The sequence below is a fragment of the Engystomops pustulosus genome, chromosome 6 (genome assembly GCF_040894005.1).
Source record: "Engystomops pustulosus chromosome 6, aEngPut4.maternal, whole genome shotgun sequence".
In the NCBI taxonomy this organism is placed as follows: Eukaryota; Metazoa; Chordata; class Amphibia; order Anura; family Leptodactylidae; genus Engystomops; species Engystomops pustulosus.
This window is the reverse complement of record NC_092416.1, coordinates 81,738,597-81,762,745: the sequence shown is the minus strand read 5'-3', so window position 1 is coordinate 81,762,745 and position 24,149 is coordinate 81,738,597. Positions and strand designations below refer to the sequence as shown.

The 24,149-nt window shown below is 38.0% G+C and overlaps 2 protein-coding genes across 11 annotated transcripts in view; one reads left to right on the top strand and one right to left on the bottom strand.

Annotated features, from left to right (window-relative positions):
• The window catches only part of JAM3 (junctional adhesion molecule 3), a 397,725-nt gene that overhangs the window by 193,397 nt on the left and 180,179 nt on the right, over positions 1-24,149 (bottom strand). The window lies entirely within an intron of this gene.
• Positions 1-24,149, top strand: part of BRSK1 (BR serine/threonine kinase 1) — a 191,266-nt gene that overhangs the window by 144,073 nt on the left and 23,044 nt on the right. For all 10 annotated transcript variants that reach the window (XM_072156758.1, XM_072156760.1, XM_072156757.1 and 7 more), the window contains 3 exons: positions 4,630-4,698; positions 9,037-9,183; positions 11,142-11,173. In XM_072156758.1, the coding sequence (XP_072012859.1) occupies positions 4,630-4,698; positions 9,037-9,183; positions 11,142-11,173 (248 nt within the window). The remainder of the gene's footprint in view (positions 1-4,629; positions 4,699-9,036; positions 9,184-11,141; positions 11,174-24,149) is intronic.

Here is a 24,149-nt window from a genome sequence, read left to right as displayed (position 1 = left end):
AGCAATGACAAGACAGTCTAAATATGACCACAATCAATACTCCTTGCAATACAGCTACCTAGAATTCAGGTCCATTTTTGATTGAATAGTGCTCACAGTTAACAAAACAATTCAACAATAGCCTCTTTGTAACATCATGAATGCATTATGTTCTTAAAGGTAAATTCCCGTATTAGTCATGCATAGTATATGTAGAGAATATGCAACACATAGCTGATAGATGTACGTCCTGCCTGGTGGGGTGCTTTTCCATAAGTGTTTTCATGACGGTGATAAAGGAGAATGGCCAGAGCATATTTGAGCAGCCATTCATTCTTCATCATAGTACAGATGCCAATACAACAGGAAGGATACAGCATTCCAGGATTAGGTGTTCCTTTGGATATGCCATAAAGACCACTCCCATTTCTCTATAACATACATAAAAATAAACAAAATCATAAACATGTTAGGTATCCACACATCTAAAATTGCCCACATTAGCCCCTACAAATGCCATAATAGAAAAAAAGTTCATATTTCCAAATTCTTTTGCCATTCCACCACCCATAAAAAATTGAAATATTAAAAGTGAACAAAAGGTTTTACAGACCGTGATCCCTGATCAAATTAAGTCACACTGGTGGTAGACTGCCCTCATTAGCTTGCTTGTTACCAGTAGGGGTGTGGGCAGTATATTTTATTAGTTATATGGCTTCCAAATTACACAGAAATTTACTTTGTAATAATATGTAAATGAACGTGAGGCGCTCATGCTTATGTCACCTGAGCACCTCATAGGTCCACCGACAACTAATTATGCACCCTCCCACCCCGACTTACCGACTTAGGTTCAAATACATATTCTTACAAAGTTATTTTTTTCTGTAATTCAGGAAGCAATATATCGTATATATTCCGGCGTATAAGACGACTTTTGAAGACGGAAAAATCTTCTGTCTTCTTTGGGGTCGTCTTATACGCCGGTAATCCCGACCGCCCGCCGTGTATTCACGGCGGAGGTTGGGTCCCGGTGCATGGAGAGGGCTCACGGACTGAGCCCTCCCCACAGCCGGTAAGTCTTTGCTGCATATTGCAGCAAAGGCTTACCGGTAACACCCGCGATCGGTGCTAGCACTGATTGCGGGTTTTCTCACAGCGTGGGCTGCCGGCAAAGCTGCCGGCAGCCTCAAAGAGATAGCGGCGCATGGGCACCGCCATCTTACCTGGGATCGCCGCTCCCCGTGATGTCATCGGGGGCGGCGATCCGTCTCCATGGTAGCCTCGGGTCTTCCGAAGACCCGAGGCTATTTCGTTTTAAAACCCCATCATTACAATGTGCTGATAGCACATTGTAATGAATGAGGAAAATCCCCATATACTGCCATACTGTAGTATGGCAGTATATGGCAGGATCGATCAGACAACCTAGGGTTAAAGTACCCTAGGGAGTTTGAAAAATAGTAAAAATAAAAATAAAAAAAAGTTTAAAAAAAAAAAAAAAAAAACCTAAAATTTCAAATCACCCCCCTTTCCCTAGAACTGACATAAATATAAATAAACAGTAAAAATCATAAACACATCAGGTATCGACGCGTCCGAAAATGCCCAATCTATCAAAATATGATAACGGTTTTTCAATGCGTTTAACCCCATAACGGAAAATAGCGCCCAAAGTCGAAAATGGCACTTTTTTGCCATTTTGAAAAATATAAAAAAATCTATAAAAAGTGATCAGAAGGTCGTACAGTCCTAAAAATGATATCATTGAAAATATTATCAAATTTCGCAAAAAATGACACCACCCAAAGCTCCGTACACCAAAGTATAAAAAAGTTATTGGCGCCAGAATTTGGCAAAATCAAAAAAATAATTTTTGTACAGGAGGTTTTAATTTTTGTAAATGTATGAAAACATTATAAAACCTTTATAAATTTGGTATCCACGTAATCGTACCAACCCAAAGAATAAAGTAGACATGTCATTTGGGGCGCTCAGTGAAAGACATAATATCCAAGCCCACAAGAAAATGGCGCAAATGCTTTTTTTTTACCATTTTCATTGAATTTGGAATTTTTTTCCCGCTTCTGAGTACATGGCATGGAATATTTAATAAAATAAAAATTTAAGCTACAGTATGGTAACATTTACAGTAAAATGGACGATGGTAATGTTGTTGTTGTATGCCTTATGTTTATGAGCGACAGTTTTCCTGCTATATACCTGCATGTCATAAGAATTTAAATTATAAAAAGGACCATGTTAAATTCAAATCTGTTTTTTTTTTAATTTTTACCGGTGTTTTGTATGTGTTGGAAAAGGGGTAGTCTTATACGGCAAATATATCTTAAACTCTATATTTTAAACAGGAAAGTAGGAGGGTCGTCTTATACACCAGGTCGTCTTATACGCCGGAATATGCAATAACTTATATAAAACCCTGCCTGCACCCCCTACTGGTAACCAGCAAGCTAATTAGGACAGTCTCCCCCCAGTAATCTGTAAGTAGATGTCCTTTAAGTACAAACCTAAAGAACCTTGTACTTGTACTTAACCCGGGGACTGCCTGTATCACCAAGGCCAATCTGCATGGTCTTTTCAGGTATTGAACCTCTAGGTTTGTTCAGTAATCTACTGCCTTTTTACCATATACTAAAATTAGTATTTATTTCTATAAAATTTTTCATAGTATCATGAACGAATCTATAGGATGTGCAGAGGTAATAGCTGCTATTGTGTCCATGAACCAGAAAATACAGATTGAAATGTAATTTATATGCCCTTACTTGTATACATAGTGATATCTTTACTGGAAACCCCATCTTTTGCTTACATATTAGTCACATGTTTATAGCATATGATGTCATTGTCTTTCCTCTGAGCCGTCTTCAGCCTTATTAGTTGTTTTTTTTGGGGGACTAGAGGTTTTCATTCTCAGAGATCACATTTTAGCTTTGGTGGTATAACAAACTCCTGCTTATGATGGCTGCCAGGCATCATGACCTTGGTCATATCATACGCATTTTGGGTGGAAGCTATCAAAGCTGGCCATCGTGCTGTTCCCCTGAGTGCGAACATTACATATCCAAAGAGGCTCCAGATTAAATCTACAATCCCTAACCTCCTCTCCCACTTGAAGTGAAGGTGGTATAGGGGGAGAAAAAAAGTCATAATTCCTGGCGAAGTGCCAAGTTTTGTGCCTTTTTCATGGCTTGTACACCCAAAAACTGGCATACAAGCCATGATAAATGCCCCCATTGTTCCTGTTTGTTGCAAACTATCAGTATCTGCTCTCTTATAAAATTTCCAATTCTATGAGGAAAGTCTTTGTTCTCTTGCAAAGTTATGACTAAGGGTATATTCAGAAATTGCAGATTTTGTTGCAGACATTTCTAAGATCAGGTAGTTCATTTAAATTGAGTTGTAATGGTGGAAAGAATATGTTTTTTTCAGGTTCCACCCTAGTGAGGTCACATCATTCTGGTAATTGAAATATTAACCTGTGTGACAACTGTTTTAAAGGGTTGGTTGTGCAGAAATATATAAGAGACTTAGGGAAGTTTCCCACTACACATTGTTCTATTCTCCTATTATTTCTCCTGGAAAGGGATGAATAAATTGTTATCATTCACTCTTTTAAAGGGGCGTATACCAAAAGTCTGGTATTGTCAGCACTGACTAAACATTGTCAGAAACACACCCATCTATCAATTTTTCCTTGATTTTCAGGAGGAATAGCAAAGGAACCACACAACACAAATATAAGATAAGATTACGGACAATTGTTATTTCACAGGGAATAGCAAAGGATTTACAAAGAGTTTTAGCAGTTTGGTGCCAAAATTCCTAATGATGATAGACTGAATCTTAACTAGTCAGGGTATGACTTATTTTCAGTTCTTTACTTCTATACTGCTGTTGAAATTCTGTAGTTTCATAGTTGGGTGACATCAATGAAGTTTCCGGCAGAGCTGTCGAGTCAGAATTTAGGAAAGCTTAAAAGATTTGATGTCATGCATTATGAACCAAACATACCTTTAGAATGCTGTAGCGACGCTGATGCAGAAACATATCTTGTTTCATCCCTGATCGAGTGGTTTTGCTGAAAAAACTATTATAAAATTCAGGACCTTGGGAAAGCTGGGTTGCATGCTGCTTACCGTTCATAAACACATTACACATGGAGCTCCCTGAAATGTCCAGAAAGGACTAATCAACCTGAGCGAGATGACTTATACACAGCAGATGAGGGATGGTGCAGAGAATAATTACTTCTGCCTGTCAGGCACAACACAGTGATTACATCATTCTCTGGAGCAGTACAAGAGGAGAAGCGCCGAGCCAGGCAAAGGAGCGCAGACTCTCATTATCCTTAATTTTATAATTATTTTTACAGCAAAACCACTCAGCTCGGGGATTAAACAAGATATGTTTATGCATCAGTGTAGCTACAGCATTCTTAAGGTATGTTTGGTTCATAATGCATGAAATCAAATGGTGGATTATGTTCTAATTATTATAAATGACTAATATATCAAATGATTAAAGAATTCTAATTATTCTACATGAGCCATGAGAACCTAAAGTTTAATGAGCAACATATCTGTCTACCTATGGTGCAAGTAATAACAAGATTTTCTTTCATAAAAGGGGGAGAAATACGATGGGCGCAGAGCGGACGTATGGAGCTGTGGAGTTATCCTGTTTGCACTTCTTGTGGTACGTGGCTTGAAATTATGTATACAGATCCACAGATCTGTGTTGTCATGTTGTTGTTTGAGGCTATGTATTCTTATTAGAGTTAATATCTTTGTTGGTGACTCCATTAAAGATCTGGTCAAATAGTGCAGCACCCTACTAGGCCCCAGGACAGGCCCATTGGAGTTAAGAAAATTCACTAGAGACTGTCACGGCCATGGTTTGTCATGGTCTGGAACATAACAGTGGAAAATATTGGTGCAGATCTGAGACTTTGTCTAGGTTTAAGATATTAGTAACCTATGTTAACATTTATATTTGTTAGGAGTTCCACACTTGATCTGTAACCCTGAGCATCCACTTACACTAGAACTAACACAGTGGTGCAGATTTATCAAGCTGTCTGAAAGTGGGAATATTTCTAGTTGTCCATGGCAACCAATCACAGCTCAGCTTTCATTTTACCAGTGCTGATGAATATTTTAAAGGGCAGCTGTGATTGGTTGCCATGGGCAACTAGAAATATTCTGACTTTCAGACAGATTCATAAATCTGCCCCACTATATAAAGCCAGCGAATGAGAGTTTTGCCTTCTGCACGCAATCGTTATGGCGGCCGTGGTCTAGCCCACAAAGTTGGCGGCTAGATCACGTCCCCCATAGAGGTCTATGGCACCCACTGTGCGATATATAGGACATGTCCCATTTCTTTCCATGTTTGCGGCATCTGCCACTCTATCTGCATCTGCTTTCTATGAAGAGGGAAGGGGTGAGGAGTGCTTATTGTTCTGCTCCTCTGCTTCCAGGTTATGGCTGGGCAAGCAAAACATTCATGTGCGCTTGTCTTTAATAAGTTAAATTGTATAAAGATATGGTTGTGCACGCTTTATGGAAAGACTCAAGTAAAAGTGTGTATGATAATCTCTGCGGGTGCAGCTAACATCTTTAATCTCAGGTCTGTTCCAGCTGCGGTGTAGAAAATTGAAAATTGGGATGGGTGTGCACATATTTGGACTCCAAATATTCAGTTTCAGTGGCAAAAGTATGGAAGTTTATAAACACAAAAATAAAATAACAAAGCTATCAAACTGAACCGCAGCACCTTTCAGGGATTAACCAAACCTCTTTAATCAAGTGGAAATTTCTGACAGACAGTTTCTCAACCGTCTCTTGACACTGGGTCGTCCTGCATCCATTGAATCAGTGTGCCCCTTGCTGGCCTGCAGGATGACCCGGAGCCCTGAGTTGAGAGACTGGGGTTGGTTAATCCTTAAAATGTGGTGTGGTTCTGTTTGATAGATTTTTTTTATTTTATACTACTGTTAATAAACTTCCATACATTTGCAACCAAAACTGAATATTCAGAATACAACATCTTGTTGTGTGCCCTCCCCTTCTAATTAAAATGTTAAGTAACTCAGCTCCGCCACTTTTAAAAGAACAGCTCTTCTCTGTGACATACAGTATGTATGTGTCTGCCTGGCTGAAAAGAATAGGTCATCAGTATCTTAATCCAGAAACCCTCTTTTATAGTAATATTTTTTAGAAATAACTGCATAAAGGAGAGTGTAGTATATAAAATTTTATTTTGAGCCTTCACTCATGAAATAATACATCTGTTCCTGTTATCACTACACATTTGGACAAGAGCTAGTACAGGGCCTTGCCGGTCACCCAAAAGTCCAGAAACCACAGATTAACAGCAGGTAGAAGCTTTACCCAAAAAGCTTGATTCTACAGTAGTACCCTAGGTAGGAAGTGATTCCAGACTTGTAGGGGCCATAATATTTATATAGCCCAGGGTCCATGGCAATCCCCCCTATCTTACACCACAATCATCAAAGGTTTTAGACACTTTTAGAACTAGTATGTGGTCTAATAAAGGGGATGTGGGTCTTTAGAAAAGAGCTGTGCCCCAAAAATAAGAGGTCCAAAGTTAGACTCAACAGTCTTCCTACCATGACAGATTTATCTTCCAGTATCTCACAATATCCGTGACAGATAGAAGCTCAGAAGTCTAAACAGTGATTGGAACTGGGGTTCAGTATGATTGTCCAGCGAATGATGGCGCGAAGAGGAAAAGAAAGGAAAGGCAGTCCAATATTCCTTGCTAGTAAAGAAAAATCCGTAGGTTTTTCCTCTGCCTCTACATCATTTGGACATATAACTATCTAGGTAAATGTCAAGGTATAGCCAGTGAAAACAGTACCTTTGGTAAGGTGGGAATGAGGTTAATAAAAGCCCTCACGTTCTCAAGCAGATCCTTCCTTGTGATGCGATTGTTAGTCCGCTCGCGGGACGCAGCGAGCAGCTGTGTTGGTCTCTTTTCCTTCCGGCTCAGAAACCGAGCGACCGCTCTTTTTCGTTCCACCTCGATCCAGAAACGTGTATATAGAACGAAATACAAAACGAAATACTATTGCTTTGTATTTCGTTCTATATACACGTTTCTGGATCGAGGTGGAACGAAAAAGAGCGGTCGCTCGGTTTCTGAGCCGGAAGGAAAAGAGACCAACACAGCTGCTCACTGCGTCCCGCGAGCGGACTAACAATCGCATCACAAGGAAGGATCTGTTTGAGAACGTGAGGGCTTTTATTAACCTCATTCCCACCTTACCAAAGGTACTGTTTTCACTGGCTATACCTTGACATTTACCTAGATAGTTATATGTCCAAATGATGTAGAGGCAGAGGAAAAACCTACGGATTTTTCTTTAGAAGCTCAGAAGTAACTGCAGTAGTATATTATGATATACTCTCCAGCAGTATCCTATGCAAAATGTCATGTCCTGTAACCTTCTGCTACAACTGAAGAAAATTGTTGTATATCTAAAATCATTGTGTAGACTCAGCTTCATTCTCCCAAATTATTTATTAAATATATTAATCTTTGTCTAGTGCTGAGTATATGCGTTCTATGCTTGGGGGTAAAATACAAAGCTGCTTTGTGGATATTGACATATCAGATCAAGATGCACAGCATAAGTGTCATATCCCAAGGCAACATGAAGTAACTAGTCTGCCTCAAGGTATGAAAAAAGGCCAGAGTTAGACCAGCACAGCAATTTCGAACTGAAATATTTCCTCTTGTGGAGATGCATCAGGGTTAGTCAATTTCATGTCATGAATGTCCAAACATGTTATAAGAAGTAGATGGGAAGTCTTGGTTCCTGGAAGCAATAGGATTATATTTCAGGAAATATGGAAAAAACTAAAGAAGACATCAATCGCTTTATTGAATATTCCTATTAAATATGTATGATATGCCCAGAGTATTGCTGTACATATTGCTTCATAATTGTTGCAAATATTTTACCCTATACTTACTGAAAGCATTTATACAGATATTCCCGAAGGAAATAAACTGATGAGGGAAAGGTGAAATGAATCATCAGTAATACTACTTGTCTTGTAAAAATGCTGCCTGACTAAAGTGTTGCTACATCAGTATGAGTTACCAAAAATATGTGGTGGCCAGTTGACTGAGTTAAAGTATCTCCAAAGTAGAAGACCTTGCAGTGTATTCCCAGTATTCAATGTTTTCTGCAAATAGAAAAAAGAATGACCTCCAGCACTGCAGATTATTAAAAACACATTTTTATTAGGACATATTAAAAAACTGTAGTGTTCGGGATACTGCTTCTTATTCTAACAAACCACACATACGTAAACTATGATTACCGCTCACATATCTGCACCTGCTGAAAGATTTGCACGTTGTGCCGGCATGCGAATAAATATAACTAACAGAAACAAAAAGGAGTAAAACTTAAAGAGCTCAATAAAGAAACATCAAGTCCATTCTATTATTTTAGACATTGGGGGATCTTGAGTCAAGGTTCAGTATAATGTGGCCTCTTTTAGCAGGATAATGGTTTGAGGGACATGACAAAGAGTTTAAGGTGTTAATTACCCAGATCAATCTAGCATCTGTCGAATGTGCTAGAAAGACCAGTCCAATATAAGGAGGCCCTGCAGCACAGCCCCTCCCCTCTGCTATGAGTAAATGATGATCAGGCTACTGTTTGAATACTACAGCAGTTACTCCGGTGAGGAGCTGATGTTCTGTGTTCATTGATGAGTTCTGACACAGTAGTGCAGCAAGGTGCTCCAAGTCCAGCTACAGTGCTGGAATATTTGACATAGTTCTGCTGTCACTAAAAGCACACACAAAGTTATAATAACACAGCTCTTGAGGGCTGATTAATGACACCATCTGCAGTTTTACAAGGTTAAAACTGATCAAGGATCCTCTACTCTATAATGTGACTGTGTTGTTTCTTTTGTATTCTAGTTATTCAGTATCTAGTCATATATAATCAGTATACCTTGTTTCAACTTATTTTTTTTTGTTTTACAGGGAGCATTGCCCTTTGATGATGATAACTTACGCCAGCTGCTAGAGAAGGTGAAACGTGGTGTATTTCACATGCCACATTTTATTCCACCAGACTGTCAGAACCTGCTAAGAGGCATGATTGAGGTGGAACCCGAAAAACGCCTCAGTGTGAGTATTTCTGGTTTATACCATTACACTTAATTTGTATAACCTGTCTGTTGCTCCATATTCAGTCTACAGTGATTGCAAATTACCAACATTGCAATACTAATGTTTTAGTGTAAAAATAACCAGGCTCATTACATAAATACTGGATGAGAATCAAGCTCAATAAATTAATCCAGCTAAATGCAGCACAAAAGCTCATAATGAAAGTAGAGCACCATTAAAAGACTAAGTACATAAATACAGCATCAGAACCAGGCTCTGTAAAGAAATACAGCACCAGAACCCAACTCATCACCTATGTGTATAATTTGCACATGTACAATATTCCCAAACACATTTTTCAGAGCCACCATATTTACATATATTCAGAGTCAGACACAGAGAGCGTCCTTATTCATTTAAATACACACAGTGCACCTCTATACCTTCCTAATTAATTTAAATACTCTGCCCACGGAGGACATGCATAGTTGTCATATGGTATTTTAGATATAGTAAAGAAATAAAAATTGATTGTGAAAGTCGATCGACCTTTGAAGTAACATTGAACCTGAAACGTGTGGAACTACAAAGTCCAGCTGGTGTATTAATGGTCGTATTGTTTATTGTGCCTTTTATATAAAATGTGACAATTGCACAAGTTAGTACAAAGCATATATTGAATAATGAAGGTATTGTAAAGGATACACATTTTGTGGAAAAAAAGATTATGCATTTTAAAATTTTCTGTCATATCACTTACTACCAGTGAATAGAAACTTTAAAGGGGTTGTCCACTTTCAGCAAACAATTGATATTGTTTGTATGATGAAAAGCTATACAATTTCCCCATATACCGGTACTTTCTTTATCAATTCTTCACAACTTCACAATTCTTTCACAATCTCTGCTTGCTGTCCTCCTATAGAAAGCTTCTTTGTTTACTTCCAGTGAATGGAGTTCCATGGTCATGTGATGGACACGCATGTGCACGGCTCTGATTACTCTCTGTAATACTAATGGCTTGTGCACCTGATTTCTATTTACAGGAGGTTAACATATAAGCTTTATATAGCAGAACAGCAAGCAGAGATCTAGAAAACTATGAGGAATTGATACAGAAAGTGTACTGGAAATTGTATAACTTTTCTCTACACAAACTATATCAATAATTTGCTGAAAGTGGACAACCCCTTTAACTCCTAATTTTGAGTTCACCTTGGTAACATTGTATAAGCCCTATCCCACTTGTTTTATCCACATGTAAAGATTTTATAAGATATAAACTAGATGACCCTTGAAACCACATAGTTTCCATACAATCAACAGATGATCTCTGGAACTCCAGATCTTTTAATCTTTTAGCTCATGTCCAGATTACGCTACTTATTTTCGGTTAGGAAAAAATATCACCAGAATGCTTCAGCCACAAAATCTGCCTTATAGGAAAACTACCATGAGGAATCTAGTCTCAGAAGTAGATCTTTAATAATCCTGGAACCTAATTTGTTGAAAACTTTATTTTAGTAATATGTAAATGACCTGCAGAGACTACTGGGGTATGTACTAGCCTTAGCTCCCAGTGCCCGGTCAGGCTAGTACACGCCCCAGTAGCCTCTACAATTTACATATTACTAAAATAAAGTTTTTAACAAGTTAGGTTACTTTTCAGGATTATTAAATTACAGATTAGGGCAAAGGCAGTCAGGAGGAATCTACCATCAGATCTACTTCTTTAAATGTGTTTTTTTATCACTGCATTATTTCTGCTCTAATCACAGAAGGTAACCTGGGGTCAAAGGCAACAGCACAGGTCAATTTGTTCTACAGGTGGATTATCATGTTTATTAGACCTTGTTAAACCCTCTGCCATTGGTCTTTACACAGCATGTACATTGCGTGGACTTGGCCTAAATGTTATTTTTGTTAAAATTTATTGAATTTGCCTAATAAATGGTTTATTACTATTTGTCTTACAGCTAGATCAGATCCAGAAGCATTCATGGTATCTGTAAGTAACACTCTATTCTTTCTCTTTTATATTGTTGAATAGATTCATGCATGCATCATCATACATAGGATTTTACCTCTTATATATGATACTCAATCAAGGTCTCTGTTCTGTATGGGTTAGATACTATCATTTTTTCAACCACGATTTTGCTGCAGTATGTGGTGTTTCCTAGTTACACCCCAGACACCCTTTTTACTCATGTAGTTCTAGGGGATTTGTATTTCACATTTAGAATCTGGGGTAGGAATTGACATTCTGTGTATTCTGTAGATATGCAGGGGAGGGGTAAAATTATGACTGGCATTCAGTCTTAATAAATTCCCCCCCAGTATGTCTGCTCCAATATGACAAAGGTAAAATACTATTTGTACCGTGTTAGCCAGTGGTTAGTGATCCTGTATAAACATTAAAAGGCCTCAGTCATTGATACTTTTATTGGCTTTACCAGCCTGCTGACCTTGGTGAGGGACGGAGAAAAAAGTGTTATAATTGTTAGGTTGATGCACCTCTTGGGAAATGGGAGATCTTACGTTTGGCTTTCAAGGTTCTGACTGTTCGTACAACTAATACTCTACTGTAGATTGATTACTTTTTTTACAGGACTATCAGGAGGGCACTGACCGCTTGTTTACTTTGCTACATACTCTTGCATTGACTTTTGTCCTTTACCTATGGACTGTTTTGCTCATTAGAATAGGAGGGGTATAGAAAACACATTATGTTTTTTCCTTTTTTGTTTGTTATAAAACCAAATAAACATTTTTGATAAAAAAAATATTAGCAGCTCCTCTTCTAAAAAAACATACAGCCCACTTCTTGAAATGTTGAGGGGAATTTCATGTAAATTATTGTAATTGTGTACCAAATGTCCTATTAGGGGTCTCTTTGTGATGATGTCCTTCCTATTGGTTGGTGAAACTGGGCAGAGGCTTAGGACAAAAATGAACTCTCATTATCACACCATAAAGCGAAAGAGGCCAGATTTCCACAATATGGAAGATGTGAAAATATAAAGTATTATAACGCAATTTCAGATCTCAAAGAGACAGGAGAGTCTGGGGGTATAATCTTAAAACAACATTTGATACACTCTGAACAGGCATGAATATGTCGCACAGATTATGGCATCCTACAACACTTAAAGGGGTATTCCAGGAATCAGCATAATTCATATACAAATGGGCCCTTAAAATATAAGCCAATATATAATTAGTTGTTATGTAAAATTTTACTCCCCTTACCAGAAAATGCTACTGGCCCTTTAATCAGTCTGTTGATTTCCTCCACGCGGAGGGCAGGTCATGTGATCACTACTACGTTTGGCTGTAGACGATTGGTTGCGGTGCATCCAGTATGACCAGTGTTGTGGTGATGGCAGTTACACATCATTACTATGGTAACAGAGCAAGAGAGTCTGTTATATCATCACTGGGAGCAGAGCATAAGAGGGCGGAGGAGTTACTGAGAACTAAAGGATCTTGGGACTTGTAGTTTTAAGTGATGGCCATTTTGGTGATTACTCCACCTACTTTAGAGAGGCAAAACATTTTCTGAATCAGAAAATCAAACTATTTAAGCTCCCTTTGGTAACTAATGACATTGAGTTTTGTTACATTCATTTATTTATAGAATCATGGCTTTTTGTATCTAACTTTCATATTCCCGGAATACTCCTTTAAAGAACATGCCCCTCAGACAGCCAGGAACAAGGCAAACAAAAGACTAACTTTAAGGGATATTTGTAATCCTGGGCAACCCCTTCAAAACATTTTAAAACTTAAAGGAGTATTCCCAGCAAATTAATCCTTTTGTTTGTATTATAAAAAGTTATACAGTTTTCCTATATACTTTCTGTATCAATTCTGCACGGTTTTCTATATCTCTGTTTGCTTTCCTTCTGTAGAAAGCTTCTATGTTTACTTCCAGTGGACAAAGATCTGCCCATGGTCACACAGGTCACATGTCACACAGCTCTTATTGCTCTCTGTGATAATAACGAGTTGTGCACCTGTGTGACCATGGTCAGATTTCTGCCCACTTGAAGTAAACTTAAAAGCTTTCTATAAAATGACAGCAAGCAGAGATCTAGAATTCCATGAGGAATTGATACATAAAGTATATTGGAAAATTGTATACATTTCTATAATACAAACAATAAATAGTAGTGAGAGATAGATTCTTATAACTAACACTTTATTCTTGTAATCCGTGGCAAAGATGAGTCAGGATTACTCCTAGGCTGCCATTGCTCCACCCCACATGCTGTAAATTGACAGTTTCTTCTGTATTACTATGCAAAGCAGGGAAATTGTCAATCACAGCAGGTGTATAGGGGCAGCAACAGTCCAGACCCATCCCTTCTGCGGCTCTAAAGATTTTTCAGAAAGTACTTAACTCCCACTGCCTCTGTTACTACTTTATGATGCCCTCATTAAGGGCATAAAAGGGGTTTTCCAACCTTACAAAAAAACGGATTTCATTTAAAAAAACATCTCTAGAGACGCCTATGGTTCCAGCATCGGCTCTCCACTCCCATATCTTCTAGTCCCTTTGGCTTAGAGGTGGTGACTTCATGTTCATTGTTCATATACTGTAGTAGCTGAACCAGTGCTGGCCTCAGGTTGCCATCTATTCACATGTGACTATTGAAGCCAATAATTGGCTTGGCTGCCACATGCACTGGAAACCCTGAGGACAAGAGAAATGGCGGTGGAACAGGGGGGCTCTAGTGCATACATATGGGTTTTGCTTTTTGTAATCTTTAAAAAACCCTATAAAAGTGAAACTCCTTTGAAATAACAGCATGTACTGATCTAGAACACTAAGACCTAAAACAAACTTTATTGTTACTGTGTTGAAAATACATTAAAAATTCCTGCAATGTTAATGCAGTTTTTCCAAATGTCACCCAAAAATAAAAACTGCCCCAAGAACTGATCTTAGTTGTGTAGTTTTAGTGTGCAAGCAAACTTTTTGATCCTTTAACTCGTTGAGTTCAAAAAGAAAAACTACAGAATTTCAGTGATGTGCGTCTTTGCCCTTATGTTACCCATTCCAGTGTCTAGCGGAACCAAGCCGTCTTTAATTATTGAAACCGAATCTTATAGTGTGAGAATGCTTATTAACTGTAGTAAATGATATTCATCTATATGAGTAAAACCATAGTCTTTACATGAAGAATAAAAAGTCGCACAGGCACATCCTCAGACTTCTCAAAACGTCATTCATTATGATGAAACTACATTGGTTTTAGTGAATTAAACCAATTATAAAATGATGGAAATAATAGTAATTTAGAAAATAGATGCTTAACTAGGTCCATATGTAAAAAGTCCCCTTGGCTGTCTGGCAGTTTTAGGGACTTGGCACAATGGATGCTCAGGAGACCATGATAAATTGTGGGCAAGCACACAGCTGTTTTACTTCATTCATGTTAACCATTTAAGGACCACTATGGAAAGAACGTTAATACTTCAGACATATAAATCGTTTCTAGAAACCATGTACTTCTGTTAAAGTTCTAGAACTTGTTTTAACTTGTACTGTATCAACTATGTTCAATTTAATGACAATTTTTGTTAAAAAATTGTTAATATCTTAATTAGAACTGTCAACCCTTTACCCTGTGTTAACCCAATAATTTGAAGGGAATGTATCAACAATTTTCTTTTTGTACATTCTAACAGATAACAAAACGTGACACTGTTTTTAGCCTGCCTGAAGCTACTAATTGTAATATTTTTCAGTTTTCTTGCTCAAGTCCTTGTAACAGCATATAGTGTTATGCTTTACAGCAGCCTCATAGCCATATTCGGCAACAGTCTGTCACCGAATTTCTGATGTCTATGGGAGAGTTTTCAAGGCAGGAAGATAAAGGGTGTTGATGTGACATAATCTATGGCCAATGAATGTGTTCTCTATAGAAGTGTAATCTTTTATTGCGATCAAGTCTGTGATGTAAATGAAGTGACTCCTTGATGGAAAACCTGTTTAGAATTAGCAAGTGTTAGTCTATTTTAAAGCTTACTGTATGGGCCAATAGGGAAATTTCTGGAGTTAGTTCTTTTTTAAAGTAAATATAGATAGGCATCCCTTCCAACTTGCAAACCCTGCTCCCTAGGGTACGCAATGTGGTGGACAAGACCAGGATCCGTTCAATGACTGACGTGACTATAATACTGGGCCTGGCTCTCTCTAGATGGCTCCAATTCTTCCAGGTTCGTAGATTCATTGACACCTTAGGGCCTCATACGCATTCTGCTGCACTCACCCCATTTGAAGAGTTATGTTTAGACTCCTCCCCTCCTGTCCACACGATCTCCTTGGTCTACGCTATGCTGATGCGGGAGGGAATGGGGGAAGCTCTACCTCCGTTTGTTAATGCCTGGGAGAGAGACTTTCAAAAGTCTTCCTTACATGTGCAGTGGCAAAAAACGTTTATATCAATCCATAAAGTGCTCAGTCTCTTGCCACCTCCAATAACTTAATTACAAAATCCTATCCCAATGGTACAGAACACCTGCCAAACTGCGTAGAATGTTCCAAGGGACCTCATCCCTGTACTGGCGCTGTACATAACTTATGGAGGGAGATTTTTAACCTATACAAAGACATATGTCCACCAGGAAACCTTCCCTCACCCGAGTTGGCCCTACTCTCTATGTTTCCAGGGACCATCTCTAAATTCAAAAAATCCTACTCTGACACTTCCTGGCAGCAAGCCAGATAATCTCAAGACTATGGAAATCCTATACCCCCCTACTAAGGCACAATTGGTGGAAGCAATCAACACAGTATTGCACATGGAGGAGCTAAAGGCTAGCGATGAGGGCAAATATGAACTTTTCCATAATACTTGGATTCCCTGGATCACTTTCAGAACCCTTCTAGCCATGGAAACATGGCTAAAAGCTGGCAATTCTACATTCTAGGCCATAACTCCTGGACCCAAGGTGTGTCTCTGCTCTCCTAACCCACATACCCACTACCCTCTAAGCCCCATTTCTCTCTTGTCTTGTGTCCCCGTGTTGTTTGTAATATGTTAATTGCATTATTGTTCAAGGTCCTCCAAGTTCCTTGATTTATATGTTTCCAGAACATTTGATATGCACCTAATGATGTCATTCTCGACATACAGGATCCCATTTACATGATATGATTGTCATAACTCATTTTACCTGTTAAAGTGCATACCAAACAAACTAAGTTATGTCATAATTTTGTGAGGGGTCCACCTATGCATTCCTGTGTGATGATCAAATTTTAAAGGGTTTGGCCACCAATATAAAAGTTTACCAGTGTTCGTACAATCTACAATATAAAATGGCAGGAAGTCTATTATGATTTGCATAAGGATTGATAAGATGAAAATAATAATTCAATTATAGGAATATCATATGCAATAATAATTATAATAATTATTTTTTTGTCGGCAGGTAAAAGGTTAAAAATGTAAAGATCATTTCAATTTGTCATTATTTTGAGTCCTAATGTATATAAAAAAAATAAATCTTCTAGGTGACAGGTTACCTTTAAATTTGTATTACCCATAATTTATCTAATGGGACTTGGCACAAATTGAACAAATTAATGATAATTTAATTAACACAAAATTATTTTATGTCCCCAGAGGGGACAATAAGAGAATTTCCGTATTTCAGATTCATTGGGGGTCATTTACTAAGTTTACTGCACGTTTTCCCGACGTGTTACCCGAATATTTCCAATTTGCGCCGATTTCCCCTGAATTGCCCCAGGATTTTGGCGCACGCGATCGGATTGTGGCGAATCAGTGCTGGCATGCACGCAACGGAAATCGGGGGGCGTGGCCGAACAAAAACCTGACGGATTCGGAAAAACCGCCGCATTTTCAAAAAAAAATGTGCAGAGCTTGCACTTACCTTCACTAGGAATAGGCCGGTGAACCTGAGTGCGTTCCGATGCTCTTCAGCGCAGCAGCGCCACCTGGTGGACGTCGGAGGAACTGCCTTAATGAATCCCGGCCGGACCCGAATCCACCGCAGAGAACGCGCCGCTGGATCGCGAATGGAGCAGGTAAGTAAATCTGCCCCATTATGTTATTATGTCCATATTTCTTGTTTCCATGCTCTCCTTTCTCACCAGAGATTACATGTAAACCTTTTTAATTTATTGGAATATGACATCGATTTTCTGAAATAAAATACAGAAATGATTAGGATTTTATCTGTGTCCAAGCCACCTCCTAATATAACCACCACAACATCCTAGCTCTCCCTTCTACTTTTCATCTCATCATATAGTATTATCTTTTTTTCTTTCTATTGGGACACAACGCCATTCATGTTTAACACATAGGAGCAGATTTATCAATCAGTCTGAAAGTCAGAATATTTCCAGTTGCCCATGGCAACCAATCACAGCTCAGCTTTCATTTTACCAGTGCTCATGAATATTTTAAAGGGGAGCTGTGATTGGTTTCCATGGGCAACTAGAAATATTCTGACTTTCAGACTGCTTGATAAATCTGCCCCATAATGTCATCAAGTCTGCGGGTAGGGCTAATTTCCATTTACAGGATTTAAAATGCTGTGTTAGAAAAGTCACTATACAGGCAGTCCCCAGGTTACGTACTAGATAGGTTCTGTAGGTTTGTTCTTAAGTTGAATTTGTATGTAAGTCGAAACTGTATACTTTATAATTGTAACCCCAGTCAAACTTTTTTTGGTCTCTGTGACAATTGGATTTTATAAATGTTGGATTGTTATAAGAACTAGGATTAGCAATAAAGCTTAATTGCAAATACCTTTAGTAACTGTTACAGCTGTTTATTGTAGCCAAAGGCTAAAGTACAGTAACTTACCAACATCCAGAGGTCCGTTTGTAACTAGGGGTCGTATGTAAGTCGGGTGTTCTTAAGTAGGGGACCGCCTGCACTTGTGTTTGACTGCACAAAATTATTACCAGATTTTACTATAGATAGCAGGAAGTTGTTTGTCTCTCCTCTGAAATCTACTTCCTCTTTAGTCGTTAGTGATATTTTTGGTCTATGTCTTTGTTACTGCTGTCTGTAGGCAAATATGGAAAATCAGGCCTGCTCTTGTGCACTTCCACCATATATTGCAAATATCCACAGAAAGATGATTTTCACCTCTATCGCTGAGGGTTAGTGAGCAATATAAATTAGTGTGAATTAACAACAGACAATTCCACCATGGATAACCCCTACTGAACCCGCCTCTGTCCCAGCTCTACTTTTTACTATTAATGTTTGGGCTGCATTTTAGACATGTTAGTATATCTGCACTTGACTCAAATTGTCATGGGTGCTTGTTTTCTGTGCACATTTACTGTAATTTGGAATTCGATTTTCATTTTGATACTGATTTGCATCTTTTTGCACCTATGACCATCATTTCTTGCAGAAATATCCTAGTCTATTATCTGATTTCATGCAGATATAATTTGTTTTCTCACTTGCTTAAAGACTTCAATGTTAAAATAATGTGCACAAAGACATACATCCAACACATGCATGGGAAAAATGCATTCTCTACATTACTTTGGCCATGTCACTTTCCCATGAATGTTACTGCATTATGCAGTGGAAATTCTACAAGTAAAGGCATGGAAATTCTGCTGTGTCAATAGCATTTTTTAAAGTTAGCCCCAGCTTATCGGCTCTTTCACCTTGACTTTGGTGCTGCGTGTGCGTTGACAACGGATCATTTTTGTCTCCGTTCTCTCTTCTGTTTTGTCTCCGTGCTTTGAAAACATCAATCCTTTAACCTTTTTCAAACTCATCAGTTAAAAAAAAACCGTTTTTTTGCATAGGTTTTTTTTTTGTGGACCCATAGACTTCTATTGCATTCTGTGATCCGCATCAGTGAACAAAATAGAATAGGACAGGTTTCATATTTTTTTCAACGAACAATGGATCAGTGAAAATTTAAGCCACTGTGAAAACACCCATAAAAATTAATGGCTTGGTGAGGCATCCGTGGAAATTCTTTTTATTTCTTAATGAGGAGACTAATGGAATGTTACCTGTATTAAATTATGCTCTGGCTCACATGGTAACCCTGCTCTGTTCTGGTGCACATGGCATCCCTGCTCTGTTCTGGCTCACATGGCACCCCTGCTCTGTTCTGGTGCACATGGTACCACTGCTCTGTTTTGGTGCACATGGCACCCCTGCTATGTTCTGCCCTGCTCTGTTTTGTTGCACATGGCACCCCTGCTCTATTTTGGTGCACATGGTACCCCTGCTCTGTTTTGTTGCACATGGCACCCCTGCTCTGTTTTGGTTCACATGGTACCCCTGTTCTGTTCTGGCCCTGCTCTGTTTTGGTGCACATGGCGCCTCTGCTCTGTTCTGGCCCCTCTGGATATATAAAAATAACATCACTACATTCATTTGTGTATGATTGGCGGTATTTCAGTTTTCTTTATCCAGTCTCTTTCAACTTTCCATGACCCTTCCCTGGTTTCATCCAGTTTTCAGACTTGCTACTTTAATATTCTGCATATTTATAATTTGTATTTAATTTTGTTGCACAATTATGTAATTTAAGCCTTTGTGAAATACATATCATTGTGAAATATATAGTTATAGCACCTAATAAGATTATCAGCTGTAATTGTGGTTAAACTAATGAACTAATTTCAATAGGCTAAACACTTGACACTATAGAGGCAAGCCCTCAGAATCCTCAGGTTTAGTCTCAATATATCTTTATTACATTAAACTCATTAATAAGAGAATCAGCAGGCTAATAGAATCCCTGCATGGAGATGTAACCCTTAAAATTACTTTCTAAAACAGACCGCTAACCTGATTTCCTCTTTTGTTACGATACAGACTAGAGGGCTAATGACTTGGCTGCGGTAGGCACAGATCTAGAATCCTCACTCTCATACATCTACTAGTCTTGACATCATGCTTATTTCACTTCAGTGCAATTCTCGTCTGTGCATAATTCATTAGTAGATACTTTAAGGATGGACTCCTTGCACTTAATAACACCAAAATCAATATACATGTTCCCAGACCTCTATATAGTGGTGTTATTTGTGTGCCAAAGTCCAGCTCTCCATCTTACAGTTTTATGTCACCCATGGTCACATAAAAGCATTACTGTATTACTCCACACCATGCCACTAGGAAGAATTTTCTGTAAAATCAATCCCTTCCACCGCCAGAACTTTCATAGTCTCCAAATGGATTTTCTGTCCTTGTGTGGCTTTAGTTCTCCAGCTTACAATGGAGCTTTTATTATAACTTTTATTCTTAAAGGAAATCTACCATCAAAATAAATCAAGCATAAACAAGGGACACCTAATTATAGATCCAGGCACTATGTGGTAATCTTCTTATATTTGTAATCCATAGCCTCCTTCCTTCAAAATCAACTTTTAAAATTATGCTAATGAACCAGAATGGCTCTGGCCCGTTACGTTACCAGAGGTTTACAGGCTGTTACACTGTGGAGGAGCACTTCCACCTCCCCTACCCCACTCCCTAGGCAGGGGGGGTTGGGATAAATGCACATTTTAACAGCCTGTGAAGCTACAAGAGGCTATGGTAATGTGCCTCAGAGCCATTTTGTCTTATTAGCATAATTTTAGAGGTTGATTTTAAAAGGATGATAGCCATTGATAACAAATATAAGAAGATTAACAGATTCACAGTTCCATCAATCTATGGGTAAGTGCTTTAAAGGAAATCTACACCAAAAGTAAAACAAAACTAAACATATTTTGCTGAATAAAAAAGTTATACAAAGCAGCCTGGAGTGCGGGGATATGATGTTCGGCATTGCAGGCAGTTAATTATTCACTCGTGTGACATCATCTCCCTCTCCCATGTTGGAGAGGGAAGTGGCGTGATACAAGAAGCATGAATTTAGGCCTCCTGCATGATAGATGCCTTACATTATAAAGGAGTGATCAGTGTCAAGTTTGAAGAAGACCAGTGCCAGGATTGAGGTGAAGAGGATGATAGGTGAGTATGCTTAGTTTTGTTTTACTTTATTGCAGTGGTAGATTTCCTCTAATATCTTTTTTATTTTTATGGAAGGGTGAGTATCTTTTAAGTTTTTCTCCTTGCTCTCACTTCAGCTGCTCAAGGCCCTTACATTTTAACTGGAAAACTCCTTTAAGAGGAAGCTGAGACATTAAGATAATCGGCTTCACTAATGTTGTCTTCTTGCATGACACATTATTAGATAAATATGGCTGGACTTCCTGTTCGTTGGTACAAAAGTATAGTATGGCAGCAGTATTTATGAACAGTATGTTGTGGAGGGATAGCATATACATTATTGTCCCTGATATTGGCCTTGGTTTTGCTACTAGACCTACAGGGCATTCACTGCATGTTATATACAATTAGGTTTCTTTGTTTAAATCAATTAACATTGATATTCCATGTAGTTTCAATGTGACAGATAACAAATTGTTACATTCATTACAATGCACAGGGGCTTGTGTGCCAGTCCAGCCTTTAGCACAACATGAAAATGTAGGTTGATTTTGTTAATCGACTAGGTTTTGGTTAGCGATTAAGAATACATAACTGTAAGCAATTCGTCACTGATAAACAAATATATTTCCATAAAAAGAAGAATATTTACCAGAAACATGAGATTATTATAATAACCAACATTTCATGACCTGAGATATTAATCGCCAATATTGAGTTGCAGTTTTGCACTGAGATTTAAGGACTGATTTTATTATGAAGCTGAAATAAATGACTCATTTCGACCATCTCGTTTTATTTTTTTCCAATAAAGTCATCTGCTTCTCCGTGAGTTATTGCTACAATAACACACATTGAGGTGTGTAATTATTAGGGAATATAGCACTTTGCGGCATAGAGTGCTGTTACAAATCGGGCAATCAAATAGTGTAATCACGGATCAATAATTACTGATCCCAAATTTTAAAACAACAAAGCCTCTCATAGGTTAGGCAGCTTTAAACATTGTTGGATTTGTAAAAGTTAATGGAGATTACACGTACTTCTCCACTGCTGTCAGAAGATTGAAGTAATTAGGATTTTATTTTTCTAAGATTCCTGAAAATGCTCTTCACACTGAACAGAAACATTGTTATTCTCCAATAGCTATGTGCTTCTCCTGCAATACCTCAATACATATATTGGGAACATGACCAGTAGATTTGAACCACCTGCTCTTCCCTTTTAGCTGTATAAAACACTTATAATGTATAAGTGTATTGAACGTATTTATAGAAAACGTATATATTCTGAAGCAGCTTTAGCAACTCTTCGGGTATTTTGGCCAAAGATAGGCAGATAACATTGTGCCCGTGAAATAGCTTCCACATTCCAATAATTATTAATGTACATACATTTTAAATGATTCACACAATAAGTATAGGTGTGTATCAATGAAATATAATGCAACTGGTATAACAATAAAAGTACACTGACAAGCTAAAGGGTAACAATTTTCTGAAGTCTTGAATTTCAGGCTCCATATCTCTCCATTTACTACAGCTTTGAACATGAGACTACCATAATTTTATACACAATCATCTTTGTTATTACATACATAAATTTAAGTTGTGACTATTTAGCAATTGTGTTATACAGATTTATGTCATATAATTGCATTGTTATTGTTTTGCTCCTGGTAAAGAAACAATCTTATAGCTATAAACCCAAATCGTGTATGGTTTGTAAAAGTCAGATCACAGACGTCCATACAAGTACCATACAACATGCATGACACAAGTCTTGAATGGAATGAAGAAGCTTTGACTTTAATAACATCATAAGACTTTTGGCTCCAGTTTGCAAAAAAAAAGTATAAAAAGTACTCAGTAGAAGATTAAAAACAAGTGATTAGAGTGATAAGGTGAAAGTCAATAGACTGGGTTCTGTTGACTGCAAATGGGTCTGGAAGAATCAAGGGAAAAGGGGGCTAAATGGATGAAGGAAATTGAAGGAACTGTCAAATTTGGTGGAAGAAGCCTGATATGAGGTTGTTTCATAGCCAAAGTCATTAAATACTTAACCAGGAAAAATGGTGGTGTCAGTTCTGAACTATACATGAGTATCCTATAAGAGGAGATGCTTTGTATAGTCGAGTACTATGGGTATAAAAAGGAGATCATATTGTTTCAGCAGCAGAACAGCCTGAAGCATACTTTTAAATTGGGGAAGAAATGTTTTAGTGACAATGAAGTAGAGTTGTTGCTGGGTAGGCCCCCACAGACCTCAAGACAATCAAACTTTGTCGGTAGAGTTGAAGAAAGAACTGTATTCACACCAATTTTGGTTTAGAAAGGACCAAGGATTATATTTCGGTTGAAACATGCTTCCATCTTTTTTAATCCGTGGAAGAGGGATATTTCCATAGATTTAAAATCCATAGGAAGAGATTCCATGTAAACTGTGCGTAACCATCATGCAGCTGCAGAAGAAAAGAAATTAGGTAGCTGAAAAAGAGATCTCAAAATTGTATTTTTGCCTACCCCTCTGGATTGACCCTCTGTTGACAGTTCTGATCTATCCTTACCTGGACTTCTGGGACCTGCTGAAATCTGACTCTCTGCCCTAGATCTTGATATCAGATTTTCTCAAGGTGCTTTCTCTATAATGACTAAAATCTATGCTAAAAGAGGGGTGGATTTGTTAAAGAAGTGTAGAGTTTTCTCTATGAAAATATGAATTAAATAGTATTTATGTGTAGCCATGTATCAACTCAAAAAGATAACAAATTCCACACTCAAGACTAATAAAAAAATGTCACACAATATTATTATGAGACAGCTGAGTACCAAAGATAAATGTATTGGCATTTCAGCAATTCATAACACAGAAGTAGTCACTGATTTCACACTGCCTCAGGCATCAAATATTTAAAATGTACATTCTACAGGGCAGAAGTTTTAAGAATAGCTTTGTGTGATCTTTATCTTATGTTATCACATATTGCGACCACTTTCGACAGCGTTTGATATT